Raw genomic sequence first — 22,937 nt, 5'->3', positions numbered from 1 at the left:
CCCTGCACCTGGTTGGATGGTGATGACACCACCTGCCTCCATACTTTATAGACACCAATGCCTATAAATCAGTTAAACTAGGACTGCCCCAAAGAATGGGCTCCCTCACAACTCTGGTGGCCAGGCCCTAGTCTGTTGGTTGGTTAGGGCTACCAAGCTCTAAAGAAATAAGAGGTCACAGAAAACTGGACAGTATAAAATACAAAATGTGCTCAGAAGTAATTCTGACCAAATAACAATGAGTTGGATTAGTAGAGTATGAAGATCAGAACACTATGATTTCTTATACCAGTCACCCTGATGGGAATTCTTACCAAGAGAATTGCTCCACTTTACCTTAACGACTGTAGCAGGAGAGATCCCAAAAGGAGACCAGGGGTCCACAGCTTCCAATTTCATATTTACAGAGAATGTATGAATGCCAATAACTTGTTTATCCTGAAATGCAAACACCAAAAGAGAATTAAAATAGTATTTTTGTATTAGTTTTATAAAGTTCATATGTAACTGAACATTGCTCTAATTAATTCAAATAATGGAACTGTGCAGCTTTTGGTAAATCCTCTAATTTTTTTCCCTGGAAAAAACTGTTCAGGATCAAACAACAGTGAAAGTACTCCTATTCACTACATTTGAAACACAAGGAACATCTGGAGGAAAAACCAAATATATTTTATATATTTTATATATATATATATATTTTATAGTAAGTTAGAACTATGTAGTCAAGAGTAGAAAATATTCAAATCGCTTTAAGAGGACATGGGGAGAACAAATGTCAGAAGAAAGTAAGGGTGATTCCTCCTCCAACCTTAACCTCTCTTCCCCTTCCTACAGAGCCCACAGCAATCTCCTACCTGCAGGGCTTATTCTTCACTTTTCTCTTCCCAACCCTGCTTTGTTTTACTCTATTGTAAGGAGAAGAATACCTGTTTATCACATGTTTTTGTTTTACCTTAAATAAGTAAGATGGTAATGGCTCTTCCTCTTCCTCTTTCACTTTAGCCAAAATCTCCTGCCACTCAGTTTCATTTTTCAGATGTCTGATGGCTTCATTAAGACAAGACAGAATGCTTTAGAAAATCTATATACTTTTTAACTATTCTGAAAGCATTCATATAGACAACAATAAAAAAATACTTTCCACTGGAAATAGTCCCATTGTTTTATACTCATCTTCACTCAAAAGAATTTGCACCTTAACCTCAGTATCAGGCCCAGTTAGGTTTTGTGAAAATACCTACAATAAGATCATAAGGACTGCTGTAAACTATAAAATAATATACATCCAAACAAGGGCATATAGTAATAAATGATAATTTATCTAAATAATGATTATTATAATTTTCTCTAATGACCAACTTCCTATGAACTCAAGTTGCTATATACACCTATCTGAATACTACCTAGAGAATTTTTTTTTAAATCTGATAAGGGGTCAGTATAGGTTAGGGCAGAATCTCTGAGGGATAGCAATATGTGTGAGGTATATTATAAGTACAAGCAAACCAAAAGAAAAGCAGGCAATTAATAATGTCACATGTTTGTGGCAAATTCTTCTATGTGAACAAAAGCTTTCAAAATATATAGACTGTATTTTTAAGTCTCATAGATATTAATAATAATGTAATATAATAATGTAAGTGTTGATAGAAAAATTCATTAGTTTTCACCTAATGGAGGCTGAAGCTCATATCCCTGTTGAGCAGCCCAACCAACATGATGAAGAAATGGATCCAAGTAATACAACCAATGTTCAAAATTGTTGGGACTTTCAACTCCTTCATAACGCAGCTTCAGTCGTCCCCCAATGTTTTCTACTACAGTAACTATCCACGTGCTTAAAGTGTCCCGAAAAGCTTGGCATTCTAGCCTGGATCCTGGAGCAATGAGATCTAAGGGATTCCGTCCATTGCGGAGCTGTAGGTTAAAGAAGTAAAATAATTAAATAAGAGAAGTTAATATGAGGTTTTTTAAAGTTCTAAATGATCTCAAACTATCCTTCATATTTTTAGACATTCAAAGTCAGTTATATCAAATTGTCTATCACACAAGCCTCTTATAGTATTACTTTGAAATAAGAAAATACAGAAAAAATATAATAAAATTATTCTAACAAATCTCTCTAGAACATTTTGAGAATTTTTAAAATATCATCGTTATAATCTGATTATAAATGCAAATATGATCATCATTAAAGAAAAAAATCCAACAGGTCAGAGTCTCCTGTAATTCCACTTCTAAGAACTAACCATAGTAAACATTTGGCATATATTCTTTTTCTACATAGAAGTCATTTTCCACCTCTGCCTCTTTCTCTCTTACTTTTTTCAAAATGGGAATACCATAAACTGTTTTTTAATTTGTTCTTCACTTAATACATCAAAAATATCTTTTTATTACAGCAAATGTAAATCTTCCTCATTCTTTAAACTGTTTTATGATATTTCAGATTATAAATGGGCAATAATTCATCCACTTAACTTCTGATGGCACTTTGGTTTTGATTTTTTACTCCTTTCACAATGTTTTAATCAACACAGGAAGAACTTCTGATTACACAAAGGAAAGTGAAAATTCAATTCTATCTAGATATATAAAAACCAACAATAAAGAATAGAAAAGGAAGTCCTGGGGATGTAGCTTAGTGGTAGAGTACTTGCCTAACAGGCTCAAGGTCTGGGTTCAATCTCCAAAACCAAAAAAATTTTTAAAAAAGGAAAAAGAAAAGAAGGAAGGAAAGAAGAAAAGAAGGGACTCAGATGTAGCGTAGTGGGAGAGCACTTGCTTAGCATACATGAGGACCTGGTTTTAATCCATAGCACTACAAAAACACTCATTTCAAAATCACCACCTAACCATTTCTTAACATTCAATCTTACACTTTTTTCTGAGTAAGAACTGCTCAGTGAAATTGTCATATCCAGGTATAAAAAAGAACTTAAGAATGAATGAAGGAACACATTCATAGCTAAATATTTCCAGACAGTAGAATCATGGTCAATAAAGAGCAGGGTATTTTATCAGTTCATTTGTTCCTGATTCACTCATTCCTTCAAATTTTACTGAGTATTTGGTACATACCAGACCCTGACTAAACACAATGAAATGAGTCAGAGTGCAAAAAATAAAGAATAGCTCAAAATAGAGTATTTTCACCAGTCAAGATTTAAAAGGGTATGTGAACAGATCATAGAATTAGATTTAAGAGCTAGAACTTTAAAACAATTAGAAGAAAATACAAAAATGCCTTCTTGACCTTGGGTTAAGCAAAACTTTCTTAGACCTGACCCTAAAAGCATAAGCAACGTAAGAAAAAAATAGATAAATTGGACTATATCAAAATAGAAATTTTTATGCAACAAATGGTAAGACAACTTAGGGAACATGATGATTGCAAATCAAATATCTGATCTGTATTTGTATCTAGAATGTGTAAGAAACTCTTATAATTCAATAATAAAAAGACAACCCAATTTTAAAATGCGCAAAGACACTGCTCTGAAAATGATACATGAGTGATCAGTAAGTACATAAAAAGATGCCTGACCTCATTAGCCCCTTAGGAAAAGCAAATCAAAATGAGATACCATAATCACTAGAATAGCTATAATCAAAAAGATAACATGGGGGGGCCAAGATGGCGGACTAGAGGTCAGCTGCATTTCACGCTGCTCCACGACGCAAGATTCAAAAGAGGAGATAGTGAGAGACTTGGGACCAACTCAAAGCTGCCGGGTGAGTCTCTCCTGTTGGGGAGGCGTCCTGGATGGGGCGGTAGCCCCAGAACGCAGGGAATTTGTGAAGTGGAGTTGCTCGGCGAGACGCCCCTCCCCCCGCCGGAACGGTAAACACGGACAACTGGGATCATCATAGAGGAGGCGGCTCAGCACAGCGCTTGAACTCGAGCAGCTGCTGGGGCTCCGTGCGGCTGCCTGGGGAGGAGCTGCGTGGTGAGCTGTTTGAACTCAGAGTGGGCGCTCCTGAGCGCCGGGGGACTGCCCGGAGGAAGAGGAGGAGCGCGGCGGGATGCTTGGTCTGGGAGTGACTGCATCAGAACCACAGGCGGTTGCCAGAGGAGGAGCTGCGTGGTGAACTGTTTGAACTCAGAGCGAGCGCTCCTGAGTGCCGGGAGGTTGCCCGGAGGAGGAGGAGGAGGAGCCCGGCGTGTTGCTTGACCTGGGAGTGACTGCATCAGAGCCACAGGCGGTTGCCGGAGGAGGAGCTGCGTGACGAGCTGTTTGAACTCGGAGCAGCTGCTCCAGAACACTGGTGGCCTGCCTGGAGGAGGAGAGCGGTGGGACGCTTAGCCTGGGAGTGACTGCATCAGAACCACAGGCGGTTGCCAGAGGAGGAGGCGAGTGGTGAGTTGATTGGACTAAAAGCGACCGCTCCTGAACACCGGTGGCCTGCCTGGAGGAGGAGCGTGGTGAGTCACCTGGTCTCGGAGCCACCGCTCCTGAACACCCGGGAGGCTACCCCAAGGAGGAGGAGGAGGAACAGGGCGGGTCACTTGGACTTGGAGTGACTGCCTAGGGCTACGGGTGGTTGGCGGGAGGAGGAGACCTGAAGTGAGTTGTTTGGACTCCTAGTGACTGCATCCGAAACCGGAGGAGGAGGTGTGTGGCGGGTCTCTGGGTCTCGGAGCTATTGTACGGGGCTCCAGGTGGTGGCTCAGGGGAGGGGCTGCATAGCCAGGCGATTGGTGCAGAGCAGGGTCCCAGGAGCTAGGTGGCTTCTTGCTGGAAGAGCTGCACAGAGACACGCCTAGGGGCGGAGCGAAGTTTCCAGGGCGGCGGGCAGATTCTCTGGGAGAGGCAGCCTAAGGAGACTCGCCTGAGAAGGGTGAGGCTCCCAGGCCCAGGACGTAGGTCCGGGCCCCTGGGAACGTTGCAGAGGAAGACAGTCCAGCCCAGGTGGTAGTTGTAGATTGAGGGGAACCTTTAGGAGGGCAACTGACCAGCGAGACGTCCCCACCGAGTGAGTCTTCCCTGCCGGGGGAGGTTTTCCCACAGGGACGGTAAAGCCAGAGACACAGGCACAAACAGGCCTTGCCTCAGCCCACAGTCTAGTTTCCCACTGGATGACCATTGGTCAACAAGTGGAGGCACCTCTGCCCACTAGCAGGGAATATACGCCACCTGAGGGTTACCACACCTAGAGAGGCAGCTTCTTCGTGGAGCTCTGCATTATCAACCTCCTCTAAGATTTCAGGCTACTGAAGGATAAGAAGGGATATACTAGCAATCTTCAGGGACATTATAAGTTGATAGAGGAAATCTGCAGCATCTTAATGAACAATATGAAAAAACAAGGGAAGAAAATGCCCCAAACAAATCTAGATGTTACATCAATAAAATCCAATGACAGCATGGCAGAAGAAATGACAGAAAGGGAGTTCAGAATGTACATAATTAAAATGATTAGGGAAGCAAACGATGAGATGAAAGAGCAAATGCAGGCATTGAACGATCGCACCAATCGACAGTTAACAGAGCAAATTCAGGAAGCAAAAGATCATTTCAATAAAGAGTTAGAGATATTGAAAAAAAAACAAACAGAAATCCTTGAAATGAAGGAAACAATAAACCAAATTAAGAACTCCATAGAAAGCATAACCAATAGGATAGAACAGCTGGAAGACAGAACTTGAGATATTGAAGACAAAATATTTAACATCGAAAACAAAGTTGAACAAACAGAGAAGATGGTGAGAAATCATGAACAGAATCTCCAAGAACTATGGGATATCATGAAAAGGCCAAATTTGAGAATTATTGGGATTGAGGAAGGCTTAGAGAAACAAACCAAAGGAATGAACAATCTATTTGAAGAAATAATATCAGAAAATTTCCCAAATCTGAAGAATGAAATGGAAGATCAAGTCCAAGAGGCTTATAGGACTCCAAATACACAAAATTACAACAGACCCACACCTAGGCACATTATAATGAAAATACCTAACATACAAAATAAAGACAGAATTTTAAAGGCTGTGAGAGAAAAGAACCAAATTACATTCAGGGGGAAGCCAATACGGATATCAGCAGATTTTTCAATCCAGACCCTAAAGGCTAGAAGGGCCTGGAACAACATTTTTCAAGCTCTGAAAGAAAATGGATGCCAACCAAGAATCTTATACCCAGCAAAACTTACCTTCAAATTTGACGATGAAATAAGATCATTCCATGATAAACAAAAGCTAAAAGAATTTACAAAAAGAAAGCCAGCATTACAGAACATTCTCAGCAAAATATTTCATGAGGAAGAAATAAAAAACAAAGAAGCAAATCAGCAAAGGGAGGAATTATCCTAAAGGAACTGTCAAATAAAGGAGGAACCAAGATGTGTCAAAAATTTTAAATATGAACCAAATGACTGGGAATACAAATCATATCTCAATAATAACCCTGAATGTTAATGGCCTGAATTCATCAATCAAAAGACATAGACTGGCAGATTGGATTAAAAAGAAAGATCCAACAATATGTTGCCTGCAAGAGACTCACCTCATAGAAAGAGATACCCATAGACTAAAGGTGAAAGGATGGGGAAAAACATACCATGCACATGGGCTCAGCAAAAAGGCTGGAGTATCCATCCTCATTTCAGATAATGTGGACTTCAAGCCAATGTTAGTTAGAAGGGATAAAGAAGGACATTTCATACTGCTTAAGGGAAGCATAAATCAGCAAGATATAACAATCATAAACATCTATGCCCCAAACAGTGGCTCATCCATGTATGTTAAACAAATCCTTCTCAATTTTAGAAACTAAATAGACCATAACACAATAATACTAGGTGATTTTAACACGCCTCTTTCACCACTGGACAGATCTTCCAAACAAAAATTGAACAAAGAAACCATAGATCTCAATAACACAATCAATAATTTAGACTTAACAGACATTTATAGAATATACCATCCAACCAAGAGCGAATACACTTTCTTCTCAGCAGCACATGGATCCTTCTCTAAAATAGACCATATATTATGCCACAAAGCTAATGTCAGCAAATACAAGAAGATAGAGACACTACCTTGTATTCTATCAGATCATAATGGATTGAAGTTACAAATTAATGAAAGAGTAAAAAACAGAAACTACTCCAACACCTGGAGATTAAACAATATGCTACTATATGATGAATGGATAACAGAAGATATTAGGAAGGAAATTAAAAAATTCTTAGAGGTAAACGAGAACAAAGAAACATCATATCAAAATCTCTGGGACACTATGAAAGCAGTACTTAGAGGAAAATTTATTTCATGGAGCGCATTTAATAAAAGAAGTAAAACTCAAAAAATAAATGACCTAACACTACAGCTCAAAGCCCTAGAAAAAGAAGAACAGACCAACACCAAAAGTAGTAGAAGGCAGGAAATAGTTAAACTGAGAGCTGAAATCAACGAAATTGAAACAAAAGAAACAATACAAAAAATTGACAAAATAAATAGTTGGTTCTTCGAAAAAATAAACAAAATTGATAAACCTTTAGCCACACTAACAAAGAGAAGACGAGAGAAAACCCAAATCACTAAAATTCGGAATGAACAAGGAAATATCACAACAGACACGACTGAAATACAAAACATAATTACAAGCTATTTTGAAAATCTACACTCCAACAAAATAAAAAATTTCGAAGACATCAACAGGTTTCTAGAGACATATGAATTGCCTAAACTGAACGAGGAGGACATACACAATTTAAATAGACCAATTTCAAGTAATGAAATAGAAGAAGTCATCAAAAGCCTTCCAATAAAGAAAAGTCCAGGACCAGATGGGTTCTCAGCCGAGTTCTACAAAACTTTTAAAGAAGAGCTCATTCCAATACTTCTCAAAGTATTCCAGAAAATAGAAGAGGAGGGAACTCTCCCAAACTCATTCTATGAAGCCAATATTACCCTGATACCTAAACCAGACAGAGACACATCAAGGAAAGAAAATTTCAGACCAATATCCTTAATGAACATCGACGCAAAAATTCTAAACAAAATTTTAGCAAATCGCATACAAAAACATATTAAAAAGATAGTGCACCATGATCAAGTGGGTTTCATCCCAGGGATGCAAGGTTGGTTCAACATCAGGAAATCAATAAATGTCACTCACCATATCAATAGACTTAAAGTCAAGAATCACATGATTATTTCGATAGATGCAGAAAAAGCATTTGATAAAATACAGCACCCCTTCATGTTCAAAACACTAGAAAAAATAGGGATAGTGGGAACATTTCTTAACATTGTAAAGGCCATCTACGCTAAACCCATGGCTAATATCATTCTAAATGGTGAAAAACTGAAAGCATTCCCTCTAAAAACTGGAACAAGGCAGGGATGCCCTCTTTCACCATTTCTATTCAATATCGTCCTTGAAACTCTAGCCAGAGCAATTAGACAGACCAAAGAAATTAAAGGGATACTATCCCTATTTGCTGATGATATGATGGTACACTTAGAGGAACCAGGAAATTCCACCAGAAAACTTTTAGATCTCATAAGTGAATTCAGTAAAGTAGCGGGATATAAGATCAATGCACATAAATCTAATGCATTTTTATATATAAGCGATGAATCTTCAGAAAGAGAAATTAGGAAAACTACCCCATTCACAATAGCTTCGAAAAAAATAAAGTACTTGGGAATCAATCTCACAAAAGAGGTGAAAGACCTCTACAATGAGAACTACAGAACACTAAAGAAAGAAATTCAAGAAAACCTTAGAAGATGGAAAGATCTCCCATGTTCTTGGATAGGAAGAATTAATATTGTCAAAATGGCCATACTACCAAAAGTGCTATACAGATTCAATGCAATTCCAATTAAAATCCCAATGATGTACCTTACAGAAATAGAGCAAGCAATTATGAAATTCATCTGGAAGAATAAAAAACCCAGAATAGCTAAAGCAATCCTTGGCAGAAAGAGTGAAGCAGGGGGTATCGCAATACCAGATCTTCAACTCTACTACAAAGCAACAGTAACAAAAACGGCATGGTATTGGTACCAAAATAGAAAGGTGGATCAATGGTACAGAATAGAGGACACGGACACAAACCCAAATAAATACAATTTTCTCATACTAGACAAAGGGGCCAAAAATATGCAATGGAGGAAAGATAGCCTCTTCAACAAATGGTGCTGGGAGAATTGGAAATCCATATGCAACAGAATGAAACTAAACCCATATCTCTCACCATGCACGAAACTAAACTCAAAATGGATTAAGGATCTCGGAATCAGACCAGAGACCTTGCATCTTATAGAAGAAAAAGTAGGTCCAGAGCTTCAACATGTCGGCTTAGGACCAGACTTCCTTAACAGGACTCCCATAGCACAAGAAATAAAAGCAAGAATTAATAACTGGGATAGATTCAAACTAAAAAGCTTTCTCTCAGCAAAGGAAACTATCAGCAATGCAAAGAAAGAGCCTACAGAGTGGGAGAAAATCTTTGCCAATCATACTTCAGATAGAGCGCTAATCTCCAGAATCTATAAAGAACTCAAAAAACTCTACACCAAGAATGTAAATAATCCAACTGACAAATGGGCTAAGGAAATGAATAGACACTTCACAGAAGAAGATATACAAGCAATCAACAAACATGTGGAAAAATGTTCAACATCTCTAGTAATAAGAGAAATGCAAATCAAAACCACCCTAAGATTCCATCTCACCCCAATTAGAATGGCAATTATCAAGAATACAAGCAACAACAGGTGTTGGCGAGGATGTGGGGAGAAAGGTACACTCTTACATTGCTGGTGGGGCTGCAAATTAGTGCAGCCACTCTGGAAAGCAGTGTGGAGATTCCTTAGAAAACTTGGAATGGAACCACCATTTGACCCAGCTATCCCACTCCTTGGCCTATACCCAAAGGACTTAAAATCAGCATATTACAGAGATACAGCCACATCAATGTTCATAGCTGCTCAGTTCACAATAGCCAGATTGTGGAACCAACCTAGATGTCCTTCAATTGATGAATGGATAAAGAAAATGTGGTATATATATACAATGGAATATTACTCAGCCATAAAGAACGATAAAATTATGGCATTTGCAGGCAAATGGAGGAAACTGGAGAATATCATGCTAAGTGAGATAAGCCAATCTCAAAAAACCAAAGGACGAATGATATCGCTAATAAGTGGATGATGACACATAATGGGGGGTGGGAAGGGTTAGTGTTGGGGTTGGAGTTGGGTTTAGGGAGGGGGGCAGGAATGGAGGAAGGAAGGATGGTATAGATGGAGGGGAAGGGTCGGAGGGGAGGGGGGAAGGGAAAAAATGGCAGAATGAATCAAACAACATTACCCTATGTAAATTTATGATTACACAAATGGTATGCCTTTACGCCATGTACAGACAGAGAAAAAACATGTATCCCATTTGTTTACAATAAAAAAAAAAATTGCAAAAAAAAAAAAAAAAGATAACATGTATTGACAAGAATGTAAAGAAACAAAAACCTTCATACAACACAGTTCACATGTACCATATAGAATGCTACTGGTATGCTAGAAAGTGACAAGATATAATTTAGAAATTTTATGAGCAATAAATTAATTATATATAATCAAGAAATCTATATTAGCTAAGTTCAAAAGCTATACTAACTTACAGGAACTGCTGAAAGCAGGTAGGAGTAAGACAGGTCAAATGTCTTCTGAGCAAAAGAAAAAGGGGTCTCAAGTTATTTAGTATAAGAGTTACAGATGTCCCCTCTGAAGTAGAATCAAAGCCTGTTCAGTTCCGGAGTTAAGAGTTTAAAAGGTCTCACTTTGCAACTGTGTAAAAGGATATAGAAAATTGGTTTTGTGTTGTCCTAGCAACTAATCCAGAAGATTTTTAGGCACTAAGCTAGCCACCAGTTTTCAGTTTCTGAGGTAAGTTTAAAATTTCCAATACTTATGCTTATGTCTCTAGTAATAATGCTTTTCTCTTCAGAGTAGCAAATTAGCAAACAATTTATTTCCTTTCAAGGGTTTTCCACTCTGATTTGGCATTTAGTAATACTCACGCCCTCTAGCAGCGAAACAGGGGGACTACAAGCTCCTATCACAGTCTGCCGCAGAAACGTATCCCAATCAGACACTTTATCTCTGATGCCTAGATAAAAAGGAAAAAATGACTTTTTACTCATGGTGTCAGCCACAGAACACAAAGGAACTAATAAACACATGGTAATGGCTTTGAGGTGTGTTTTTCATTTTAAAACCTAAGAGTTCAATGTATTGCTTATTCAGGGGCTTGAAAAGATAAACCCTCCCCACCCCAACCCCCCCACCAAAAAAAAAAAAAAAAAAAAAAAAAAAAAAAAACAAATCCTGCTCTAGATAGAGCTACTTTCAGTTAGTTTAATAAGAATTGTATATAAAACAAAGTGAATAGGTGTTGTATACAAAACAACTCACTGATGGGTGTGGTGGCACACACCTGTAATCCCAGCTACTCAGAAGACTGACAGAGACTTAGTAAAACTCTGTCTCAGTAAAAATAAAATAAAATAAAAAGGGCTGAGAATGTAGCTCAGAGGTACAGCATCCCTGGGTTCAATCCTCACTACTGCCAAAAAAAAGAGGAAGGATGGACAATGGACAAACTTCCAGCTACTGCAATTTATCTAAAAGGAGCCTACTTAATTTTATTATGGTAATTTTCAAACATAAAGAAAAAGGTACACTGAATCCTTGTGTACTCTAGCTTCAACAACCATAACCTCACAGACAGGCTACTTCATTTGGAGGGCAAAACTACTACCTGTGGGCTAAATCCAGCCTGCTATTTTTGTAAATAAAATTTTACTGAAATAGTCATATCAATTTGTTTACATATTCTCTGTGGCTGCCTTCATACTACAAACGTGAAGCAGCTATGGCAGAGGCCATATGACCCATAAAGGCTAAAACATTTACTAGCTGGCAATTTACAGACAATTTGCCAACTCCTGGTCTATACCCTCACTCACTCCACACCTGTCCAAACAAGAATTACTTGAAAGCCAATTCCAAATATTATGTAATTCCATCCATATATACTTCAGTATATATTTCCAAAGCAAAATAACTTTTTACACAATAAGAACAACATCACACCTTTAAAAAGTAAAATAATTCCTCAATATCAAATATCCAGTTCCAGTTCAAATTTTTTCAATTGTCTCATAAATGGTTTTTCAATATTTGATCAATTTAGTATCTAAAATAAGAGCTATACACTGCAAATGGTTATTTAAACTTCTTTTAGTGTGTAGGTTATTTCCCTTTCTCCCCCGCCCCCACATTTTTCTTGCAGCACATTTGTTGACTCTGTCTTTGTTCTATGTAGACTATTTCAGAGTCTGTTTTCATAGGTTACCTCCCTATGGCAACTAGTTGTTCCACTGTCCCTAATATTTTCTATTTAGAGGGGAGGGAAAGGAAAGAATGCTTCACCAGTGGAGTTACAGGTGCCATCAAGAGGCACCTAAGATCTGGTTGTTCTTTTGACATTAGCAGATTTTATAGTTAACACTGATTCACTAGGGGCTTAAAATGATGATAATATTCTAATTCTGTAAATCCTTCATCATTAATTAACTAAAATACTTTAAAATTTTCTTCATCAACTATTTGTTTACCCTGAAGGAGAGTTCACAAAAAGAAGGTAGGGTATATGCTTGATTCTCTCTATTCTTTCCTGATATTTACCAGTCCTTAAAATAAATAACTGGCTTCTGTGACATCCTCCAAAGGTTGTCAGTGAGGGTCTTGTTTAAAAATTTCACTATGAAGTCATAAATTAAAGAATATATGATAAAATATTTGAAGTCACTGAAGTCAATCTATTTTTTTTTTTTTTTTTTTTACTTTTAATAGGAGAATAAGAGTAAATTACTACTTTTTAAAAAAATAGCACTGGGATTTAAACTCAGAGGTGTTCTATCACTGAGCTATATTACTACCTCTTTTTTTGAGACAGGATCTTGCTAAGTTGCCAAGCCCAGTCTCAATCTTGTGATCCTCCTGCCTCAGTCTCCAGAACAGCTGTGATTATAGGCCTGCACCACTGTGCCATTCTATCAATATGGATGGTCTCAAATCTGTCATTGTTAAATGTTATATAAATTATTTATGTAATATCTACTCCATTTGCACATAGATTTTGTCTTTTTAAATCTATCTTTTGGTATATAGAACAGTTTGTATTTCCAGCAAGCATGTTGGTGTGCATCTGTAATATCAGCAACCCAGGAGGCTAAGGCAAGAGGTTCCCAAGTTCAAGGCTGATCTCAGCAACTTAGTGAGACCTCATCTCAAAATAACAAATAAAAAGGACTGGGGATGTAGCTCAGTGGTAAAATGCCAGTACCAAAAGAAGAAAAAAGAAAGAAAAAAAGAAAAGTTTGTATTTTCTGCTGCTTACTTTCATATTAACACATTTATATAATACTTTTATTCTTCTTTACTCTTTTTGGATTATTTTCTTTTTTTCTCTCCAAACATTAACACCTCCTCCAGCAAACTTCAGCATCTCAATTCATACTCCCTGCTAACACTTAACAGGTATCTAGTTACATTACACAGTAATAAAGATGGTTAAAATTTTAAAAAGGCGGGGGCTGAGGTTGTGGCTTAGTGGTAGAGCACTTGCCTATATGCGTGAGGCACTAGGTTCAATTCTTAGCACCACATAAAAAAATTAAAAAAATAAATAAAGGCATATGTCAATGTACAACTAAAAATAGTTTCTAAAAAATTTTTTAAAAGAAAAATTGTTTTTCAAAGGTAGTAAGTAGACTTATACCACCATTCGTATGCTTTCCCCATTGTCCCATATTTTTAGTGATATTCTATCTACATTGTCTGAGTTCCCTTATATGCCACTCCTTTATAATTATGTAGTCTATGCTGTACAACTACACATTCATTTAATGTGTCACTAATAGTTCTTATGCTAATGTTAGTTCATTCACTTGGCTTTCTAAAGCTCATTCTCTAGAGGATTTAAAGAAGGGTTCTTAGGAACAACGTTTCTCAAATCTTTACCTGTTCTTAACAGTTTGCATACGGCCTTTACACCCAAAGTTCAGCTTGGCTGGATGTAAAATCCTTGTCATAGTCTATTTCATTGAATTTCTTAAATATGTTATTCAAGTATTCCACTATCTTTTGGTATGAAGTATTACTGTTAAAAACCCTCAGGACAACTTTGTTTTCCTTCCTTTGCAAGAAACCTGGTATTTTACATAAAAACCAAAGGATTATTTTTTTGCCTTAAACTTCAATAATATCAGTAAAACTTACCCCAACCCCACTAATGGGGATTAAACCCAGTGTCCAGCACATACTACACAAATGCTCACCCCTGAGCTACAGCCCCAGTCCTATTTATTTTATTTTTGAGACAGAGTTTTACTAGGTTGCCCAGACTGGCCTGGAACTTGTGATCCTCCCTAGGCATCCAACTAGCTAGGATTACAGGTACATACACCTGAGTACAGAACACATGGTGATGTAGTTCTCATTTGATTTTCCTAAATACATGATGAGCTTTATAGTATGAACTTCATATTGTCTTTTATTCCAGTAAAGTTTACTTATATTATAATTTATTGTATTTTATTGTTTAATTGCTTTGGTTTTCTTCCTCAGGGACTTCTGGTTTATGTATATTAAATCATAACCAATCTAATTTTTCTCAAGTCCTTTTTCTTTCCCCACTTATTTTTTATTTAAAAATATTTCCTTACCATGCTACTGAAATATTTTTTAACAAATTCCTGGGTGTATAGGTTGAATTATGTTACCCTCCTCAAAATAAGACATACTGAAATAAGACATACTGAATTTCTTAAAAAGTTTCCTTTACTTTCACCTTCTATTTCTCTTCAGAGACAGTCTACAGTGTTCATTCATTCCTGTCTTCATTTTAACTAAGTTTTCATGTCTATTTTTTTTGTTTCCAGTCTAAGTGCTACTTTTTCTCTTTTTAAATCTTCCTTTCCTCTTGTCATCTCATTTCTGAATTTTTATAAATTTTATTTGTGCTTTTATCATTATTACTGTTACTATTAGTTTGTTTTGAAATTTTTTATTAAATACAGTATTTATCTTTTTGTCATAATAATTTTTCATGAAATTCAACTAAAACAGTTTCTGTTGTTCTTGATTAAATAAAATATACTTTCCTATAATCTTCAGATGAGAAGATAGTCCAGGTAGCTTTATGTTTCCAGAGTTTCCTCTTAATTGTTTATTTGGTACTGGAGATGGAACCCAGGAGCACCTACCACTGAGCTATGTCCCCTAGACCTTTTAATTTAAGAAATTTTTCCATTTTTTAAAAATTCTTTTTAGTTATGTACAACACCAGGATACATCCTGACATAATCACAAAAGCATGGAACACAACTGGCTCTAATTCAGTCCTCAGCACTTCCTCCCCGCCTGCACCCACTACTCCCCTCACTCTACTCCACCAATCTATCATCAAACCATTTACAGTTTACTTTTTTCATTATTATTATTAGTGTACTATGGATACACCTGATGCCAGGACCCATTGTGGCAAATCAATGCATGTGCACATGAAAGTTCTGTAGGATTTATTCCACTGTTCTTCCCTTTTCTTATTTCTTTTCCTTTTCCTCAATCCCCTTCTCTATTCTTATCTTTCCTCTATTTTGATGAAATTCCTTCTCCTTTTATTTTCCCCCTCTTTCTCTTTCTTCTCCCTGCCTCTATCCCTTGCATTATTTTGGATTAGCTTCTGCATATCACAGAAACATTTGACCTTTGACTTTTTGGGACTTTAAGACAGATCTCACTAAGTTGCCTAGGCTGGCCTCAAACATGCAATCTCCCTGTCTCCGTCTCCCAAACTGCTGGGATACACCACTCTGCCTGGTTTTGTGTTATTTTTTACAAAATCTTGCTACAAGTCCTTAATAATCCATCATATCTAAACAGCAGTCTTCAGTAAAAGAGAATGGCTGATTTCAGGGCTGAATTAAAAAAACAAAAACAAAAACAAACAAAACCCAAAAACTTCTTCAGTCAAAAAATAAGTAACTGCCCAAAAAATGAAAGGTACATATCAAAAGGACACATCTAGCTTGAAGGGGTACCTACTTGATGAATCTGTTTCAGCACCAAAACAAATAGTAACAATAAAAAATTATCACCCACTGAATAAAATCAGAATCATGAGTCTACACTGACATACTAATATACATGTATACACAACATGGGAGAAAAGAAAAACCTCTTTCTATAGTAGCAAATCAATTAAGAAATGAAAGAGAAATTAGAAAAACACCATTTGGTAACCATTAGAGTAATAATTGTTTCAAATAAAACTTATCAGTGAATGCTAAAAATAGTGGGTGAACAGTGATGAGATACTTCCACAACTGCAAAGCATTTGTGTTAATTAAAAAGGGTACAAGTGTGTGTGTGTGTAAGTTTTGCCCCCACCCCCAACATACACATACACAGGGGCACTTTACTAAGCTACATCTTAGAGACGGAGGAGTCCCTCTTTTTTTTTCTTTTTTTTTTTTTTTTTTTGAGACAGGCTCTAAGTTGCAGATGCTGGCCTCATATTTGTGGTCCTTCTGCCTCAATTTCCTGAGTCACTGGGATTACAGGTGTACACCACTGAGCCTGGCAAATAATTTTAATGGAAAACTCTGATATATACCAACTTAATCTAAGTAATGAAAGTTAATATCAGTAATAGGACAAATCAACAACATGCATCTCCCACTAGGATATACTGAAAGGATATAATTCTGCATTTTTCCTACCAAAAGTACACAATCTGAATCTATAGTAATGAAGACAAACCCAAATTGGGAGCAATTATAGAGTAAATGGCCTGCACTCTTCAAAAATGTCAAGACCAAGAAAGACAAAGAAAAGGTAAGAAAACTAAAGAGGTGTGACAACTAAATGCCATGTGATACTGGACTAAATTTTCTAGTCCAGGAACAAATAGGGCATAATGACCATTCCTGGGAGCAGGACATCATGAATATATTGGGACAACAGCACCTTTCAATATGTCAAAGCCATGAAAGACAAAGTCTGAGGAACATTTCAGATTAAAGGAAATTTTTTATGAGACCCAACAACCAAATGCAACACATGATCTAGGATTTTCTTTTATTATTAAATTGTTATTAGAACAATTGTTTTAAAAAACTTTAAAAGGTCTGTAGATTAAATAAGTATCAAAGTTACTTTCCTGATCTTGATATTTTACTATGCTCATAAAAGCCTTGTTCTTGGAGATATATTAAAGTATTTGTGAGTAAAAGGGCATTATGTCTAAAACTAATTCTCAAAGAGTTTGTTAAAAAAAGCATGCGTGGGCAGGAGAGAAAGAATAAAGCAAATGTGGTAAAATGTCAACATTTGGGGAAACTTGGCAAAAAGTCTCCTAGAACTTTTCTATACTATTCTTATAATTTTCATATAAATCCAAAATTACATGAAAATAAGAAGTTAAAAGATATATAAAAAGTTTGGCATTTTCTTAAATCTGTAGCTCTCTTCCCTTCCCCCACCTTTATCTCATCCTTCTTCTGCCTTTATTCCTCTCTCCTGCTCAATTTGGATTCTTCTCTCAGTAGGGTTCCTTCCTGGAATGGAACTTCAGTTGGTTCATTTTAAAAGTTCACAGTTCTCAAATTGCTTAAGGGTAAGAGGAGAGAGGATAATAAAACTAGGAAGAGAATATAGACAGCACATCAAACTGACTCAATATACTTAAAAACAACCAGATCTTCAAGTCCAAACTCAATCTCACAGTCTTAAAAGGAAATGATGTCCTCTATGAACATCGTAAAAAGTTGATGCTTTATGGAGAAAATAATTTTAAAAGAGAGGGAAATGTGCCTTACACTTATAATTATTTTCATTTGAAACGTTAACCTAAAAAGTTGAGTAAACCTATCTATATGCTTGTGAGACAAAACCTCAGGTCTCTGGACAATCCAAATTTTGTTATAACAAGGTCATACCAAGTCTTGCCAGAAAGTATTACCTTCCGGAGCTTCAAGGGTCTTCTTATTCTGCTCACACCACCCAATGGGGTAGAGATCAGCCTTCCTGATGTCACACCAGAAGTCTGCTCTCCGGTCCTCTCCATAGCCATCATAGCGGAGGAGAAGCAACTGCTCACAGGCAGTAATGATGGTGGCAACCCAGTAGGTCTCAGGATTTGTTCTCACAGCCACCTCCAGTTTCATCCCAGGAGCAAATCCATTTTGCAAACGTGTATCCACCTGAACACAGAAATGTTATCAGGCACAAGTCAAATTATCTCAGATGAGTATTTCTCTGCCCAACATTCTTTTCAATTCTGAAGTACTAAAGCCAATAAAATCTTCTCAAGGGAAAACTGAGAAATTCCAATTCTAACTCAGAAGAGTAATCCAAAGAAAATAGAGAAATAGCAATACCACTCTTCCTGTTTGACAAGAAGGAATTCAATATTTTCACCAAAGCAGTCTATTTTGATTACAGAAAATGCTTTCAATTTAGTATATAAACTACTAAATAGTCACCATTTTAACAGCCTTCAATACATGTTTTCAAGAGTAATTTCTAGACCACTCAATAGAATATGTATGAAACTAGAATAGGGAAAGGATAAAAATAAGTTGTAATGATAACAAATTAGTATAATATATACCATATGGAGGGTGCCTACTCGCAATGTCCCTAAAACAGTCTGTTTCCACTAGTTATCCTTGATTAATAATTAATAATATTGTCTCTTGTGTGTTCTAATTCAGAATAAAAATTATACAGTGATAAAGGTATGGGTTAGCAATTCTGAAACTGCTTTATGTGTATACTTGGATTAAGTAAATAAATATACTGTGGATAAGGAGGGCCAGGTTGCTCACTGTGGAAAGAAGAAATTACAAATAAGGAAAAGGGAAAACTAAAGTAAACTGTAGTTCTGGGCTAGAATCAGAGGTATCTGAAGGAGGAAACAATGATAGACATCTAGAGAGACAAATAATAGGAAAAAAAAGTGTAGATGTATCTCTATGTTTGTGCTCCTATACATGTATTTCCTAACAGTGAATTGAAAGATAATATAAATAATGACATCCAGTAGCAATAAGCAAGCACCCAAAGCTTGGTTTCTAAATGTCATCCTCCAATTGGAAAAAAAAAAAAAAAAAAAAAAAAAAGAATAAGAGTTGCATGGAGAAATGACTACAATTTTGGGGAAAGAAAAATAAAAGTCTGGAATATCTTATGATGCCATAAAGTAAGCAAATGGTCAAAAAATGATAAGGTATGTTGAAAAGGCATGGAAGATAACTATAAGATCTCCCAGTGGCCATACTTCAAACAATAGGAGCAATACAATAAGTAAGGAGAATAATAAATTATAAATCACTGACAATATAAATATTCATGAGTTCACAAGAAAGACAGGAAGGAAGGAAGGAAGGAAGGCAAGCAGGCAGGTGGGCAAGGGAGGGACAGATCTTCCTTGAAGCAGAAATCCAATCAATAAATACAGAAAAAAATGATGAAAACAGAAAATCACCATTAGACAAACATTATAAAATAACCATGACAAACACTGTAATCACTGATGAATGCTAAAATTTCCATGATGAGAAATGGTATCTGCACAAACTCAAAGATTTCCCCCTTTAAAATTCTTATTCATTACAAAATGGAAAACAGTAATATTACTAGCAGATACCACTTTATTTAACTAACTGGTCAAAGTTAACATCATCAGTCTTAAAATTTTAATATTATGTATCCTTTACATCATTCCTGACTTTATTCCTGATATTCTTGCCAAATCCACATAAATTCAATCCAATCAAGTGAATTAAAACAAATCCAAATTGAGGAATATTCCACAAAATAACTGACTTGAAATACATGTTCTTCAAAAAGTATCAAGTCAAAAGAACAAATTTTTAAAAAGAAGTATCAAATCCATGAAAGACAAAGGAATGAGGAATTGTCATACACTGAAGGGGACTACGGAGACATGACAAATAAATGAAAGTGAAGACCTGAAGAGAGCCAGAGAAGACAAGTCCCATATTCTGTATAAAATTCTTTCTTCTAGTTGCTACACTGTTTTACTTCTGAATGGTTACTACTATCCTGAATGTAACTCTGCAATGTCACCCATGTTTTGATGCTATCAGTATGATTATTTTTCTGTGTAGGGTTTCTACTGCTAAACATTGCTTATGAGATTCATTCACACCATTATGTATAAGGATACTCTTTTCATTGCTCTATAGTATTCCACTACACAAATCTATCAGAGTATATCCATTCTACTATTACTAGTGCTAGGTGTGGAGGCAGTTCATAGTTTTGAGAGGCTACAAATAATGTCATGAACATTTCCATATGTCCCTTGGTACATATGCACATTCATTTCTATAAGAAATTGCCAAGCTGTTTTCCAAAGTAGTCATATCAATTCACTCCCATATTTTATTCACTCCGTATTTTGGAGTTCAGTTCTTTAAAGGTTATTTGTGCTGCAAATAACTTCTCATTTTCATGATGGTGTCTTTTGATGAACTTGAGTTCTAAATTTTAATGTAGTCTAACTTGCCTGTATTTTAAATTAATGCTTTCTCCGTATTTTTAAACAAATCTTGTCCTACCTCTACAGGTCATAGATATGATATATTACTGTCTAGAAGTCTTTCATATTTAAAACTCATATCCACCTAGAATTAATATGTGGTTGGAGTTAGGTAGGATCAGGTTTTATTTATTTCAGTGTTTATACAAAAATCAGCACCTTTCCTAACCACTATATATTTCTACCTTTGTTTAAATCAAGTGTCCCTACAAAAGTCTATCTGCTACTGATTTATTTTTCCTTAGAGCAGCACTTTACTATCTTAATTAAGCTTGATATGTAGCATAGCCAGTATTCATATTTTTTTAGTCTTCAGATATGTCTGGTGGTCCTTGGTCCTTCATACATCCTATAATATAAACATCAGAATTAGCCTGCCAATTTCTACCTAAAAATTTTAGGGGGAATTTAGTTTGGGTTGCAGTTAATCTACACACTTATTTGGAAAGAAATGACATCTTTACAATAGCAATTATCTGATTGATTACTTTAAAAAGTATATTCCTTTATATATATCTTTAACTTACATTAATAAAGGTTTGAAATTTCTTTGCAAATTTTTGTTACATTTATTCCTAGACATTTGATATTCTTCAATGTTATTATATTTTCACTTAGTTCAAAATAATTCTAAATTTCTCTTGAGATTTCTTCCATGATCCATATGTTATTCAGAAGTGTGCTGTTTAATATATAATATTTGGGGATTTTTCACCTCTCTTTCTGTTACTGATACACAGTTTTAATTCCACTGTGGTCCTATAGCAGAAAGTGTATGATTTCTATTCTTATTTTAAATTTGTTAAAGTGTTTTATGGCCCAGAATGAGGTCTATCCTATTTAATGTTTCATGTGAGCTTGACAAGAATGTGAATTCTGCTGTTACTAGATGAGGTATTGTATAGATGTCCGTTATATCTAGCTGGCTGAGTGTTGTTGAGCTCAATTGTCCTCCTTACTGACATTCTGCCTGATAAACCTGTTCATTTCTGATAGAAGGGTACTGACTTCTCCAACTATAATATTGGATTATTCTGCCTCTCCTTGCAGTTCAATGAATTTTGTCTCTCTTTTTTTTTTTTTTTTTTTTTAATTTGGGTTCTAGGGCTGGGGTTGTAGATCAGTGGTAGAGCGTTTGCCTAGCATGTATGAGGCACTGGATTCAATCCTCAGCACCACATAAAAATAAAATAAAGACATTGTGTCCATCCAAAACAAAACTATTTAAATAATTAATTAAAGATTTGGGTACTGGGAACTTAACCCAGGGGTACTATACCACTGAGTTACATCCACAGTTTTCACCTCACATATTTTGATGCTCTTTTGTTAACTCCATATATGTTAAGAATTGTTATATCTTCTTTGCTTCTTTTTTTGTGTGTGTGTGGTGCTGGGGATTTGAACCCAGGGTCTTGTGTTTTCGAGGCAAGCACTCTACCAACTGAGCTATATCCCCAGCCCTATTATATCTTCTTATGGAACTGACCTCTTCCTCATCAAGTAATAGCCTACATACCTGATGACTTTCTTGCTTTGAAGTTTGCTCTATCTGAAATTAACATAACTATTCCCACTTTCTTTTGACTGGTATTAGTATGTATGTATATATGTATGTATGTATGTATCTATCTATCTATCTGGTACTAGGGATTGAACCCAGGGGCACTTTACCAGGGAGTTACTCTCCAGTCCTTTTTACTTTTCTATTTTTTTAATTTTATTTATTTATTTATTTATTTACCAACCACGGATTGAACCCAGGGGTACTTAATCACTGAGTCACAACCCCAACCCTCTTTTGAATTTTTATTTAGAAACAGGGTTGAGTTGCTTAGGGTCTCACTAAGTTGCTGAGTTCAATTTGAATTCACAATATTCCTGCCTCCGCCTCCTGAGCCACTGGGATTACAGGAGTGCACTACCATGCCCAGCTTATCCATTTAGTTTTAATCTATATTTTTTATATTTAAAGTGGTTTTCTTGTAGACAACACATAGTTCTGTCTTGTTTACTGATCCACTCTAACACTCAACTATATTTAGACCTCTGACATTTGAAATATTACTAATAAGAGTTAAATTAATATCTATCATAAACAGGGCTGTGGGATAGCTCAGTGGTAGAATACATTTTTAGCATACACAAGGTCCTGGATTTGATCCTCAGCACATGTGCGCGCGCGCGCGCACACACACACACACAATCTACCACATACTATACATTACTGTTTTGGATATGTTACCTTATTCTTAGTTCCTATTTTTGTCTTCAACTCTT

At 36.2% G+C, this 22,937-nt stretch overlaps 1 protein-coding gene across 6 annotated transcripts in view; it reads right to left on the bottom strand.

The window, feature by feature from the left end:
• The window catches only part of Sfmbt1 (Scm like with four mbt domains 1), a 160,133-nt gene that overhangs the window by 36,144 nt on the left and 101,052 nt on the right, over window positions 1-22,937 (bottom strand). For all 6 annotated transcript variants that reach the window (XM_047530992.1, XM_047530993.1, XM_047530989.1 and 3 more), the window contains 5 exons: window positions 18,051-18,291; window positions 11,041-11,129; window positions 1,674-1,920; window positions 956-1,050; window positions 337-438 (listed from right to left, as the gene is read on the bottom strand). In XM_047530992.1, coding sequence (XP_047386948.1) covers window positions 337-438; window positions 956-1,050; window positions 1,674-1,920; window positions 11,041-11,129; window positions 18,051-18,291 — 774 coding nt within the window. The remainder of the gene's footprint in view (window positions 1-336; window positions 439-955; window positions 1,051-1,673; window positions 1,921-11,040; window positions 11,130-18,050; window positions 18,292-22,937) is intronic.

The sequence above is a fragment of the Sciurus carolinensis genome, chromosome 17 (genome assembly GCF_902686445.1).
Source record: "Sciurus carolinensis chromosome 17, mSciCar1.2, whole genome shotgun sequence".
In the NCBI taxonomy this organism is placed as follows: domain Eukaryota; kingdom Metazoa; phylum Chordata; class Mammalia; order Rodentia; family Sciuridae; genus Sciurus; species Sciurus carolinensis.
Note: the sequence above shows the minus strand (reverse complement) of the source record. Positions and strands in the feature narration are given on the sequence as shown.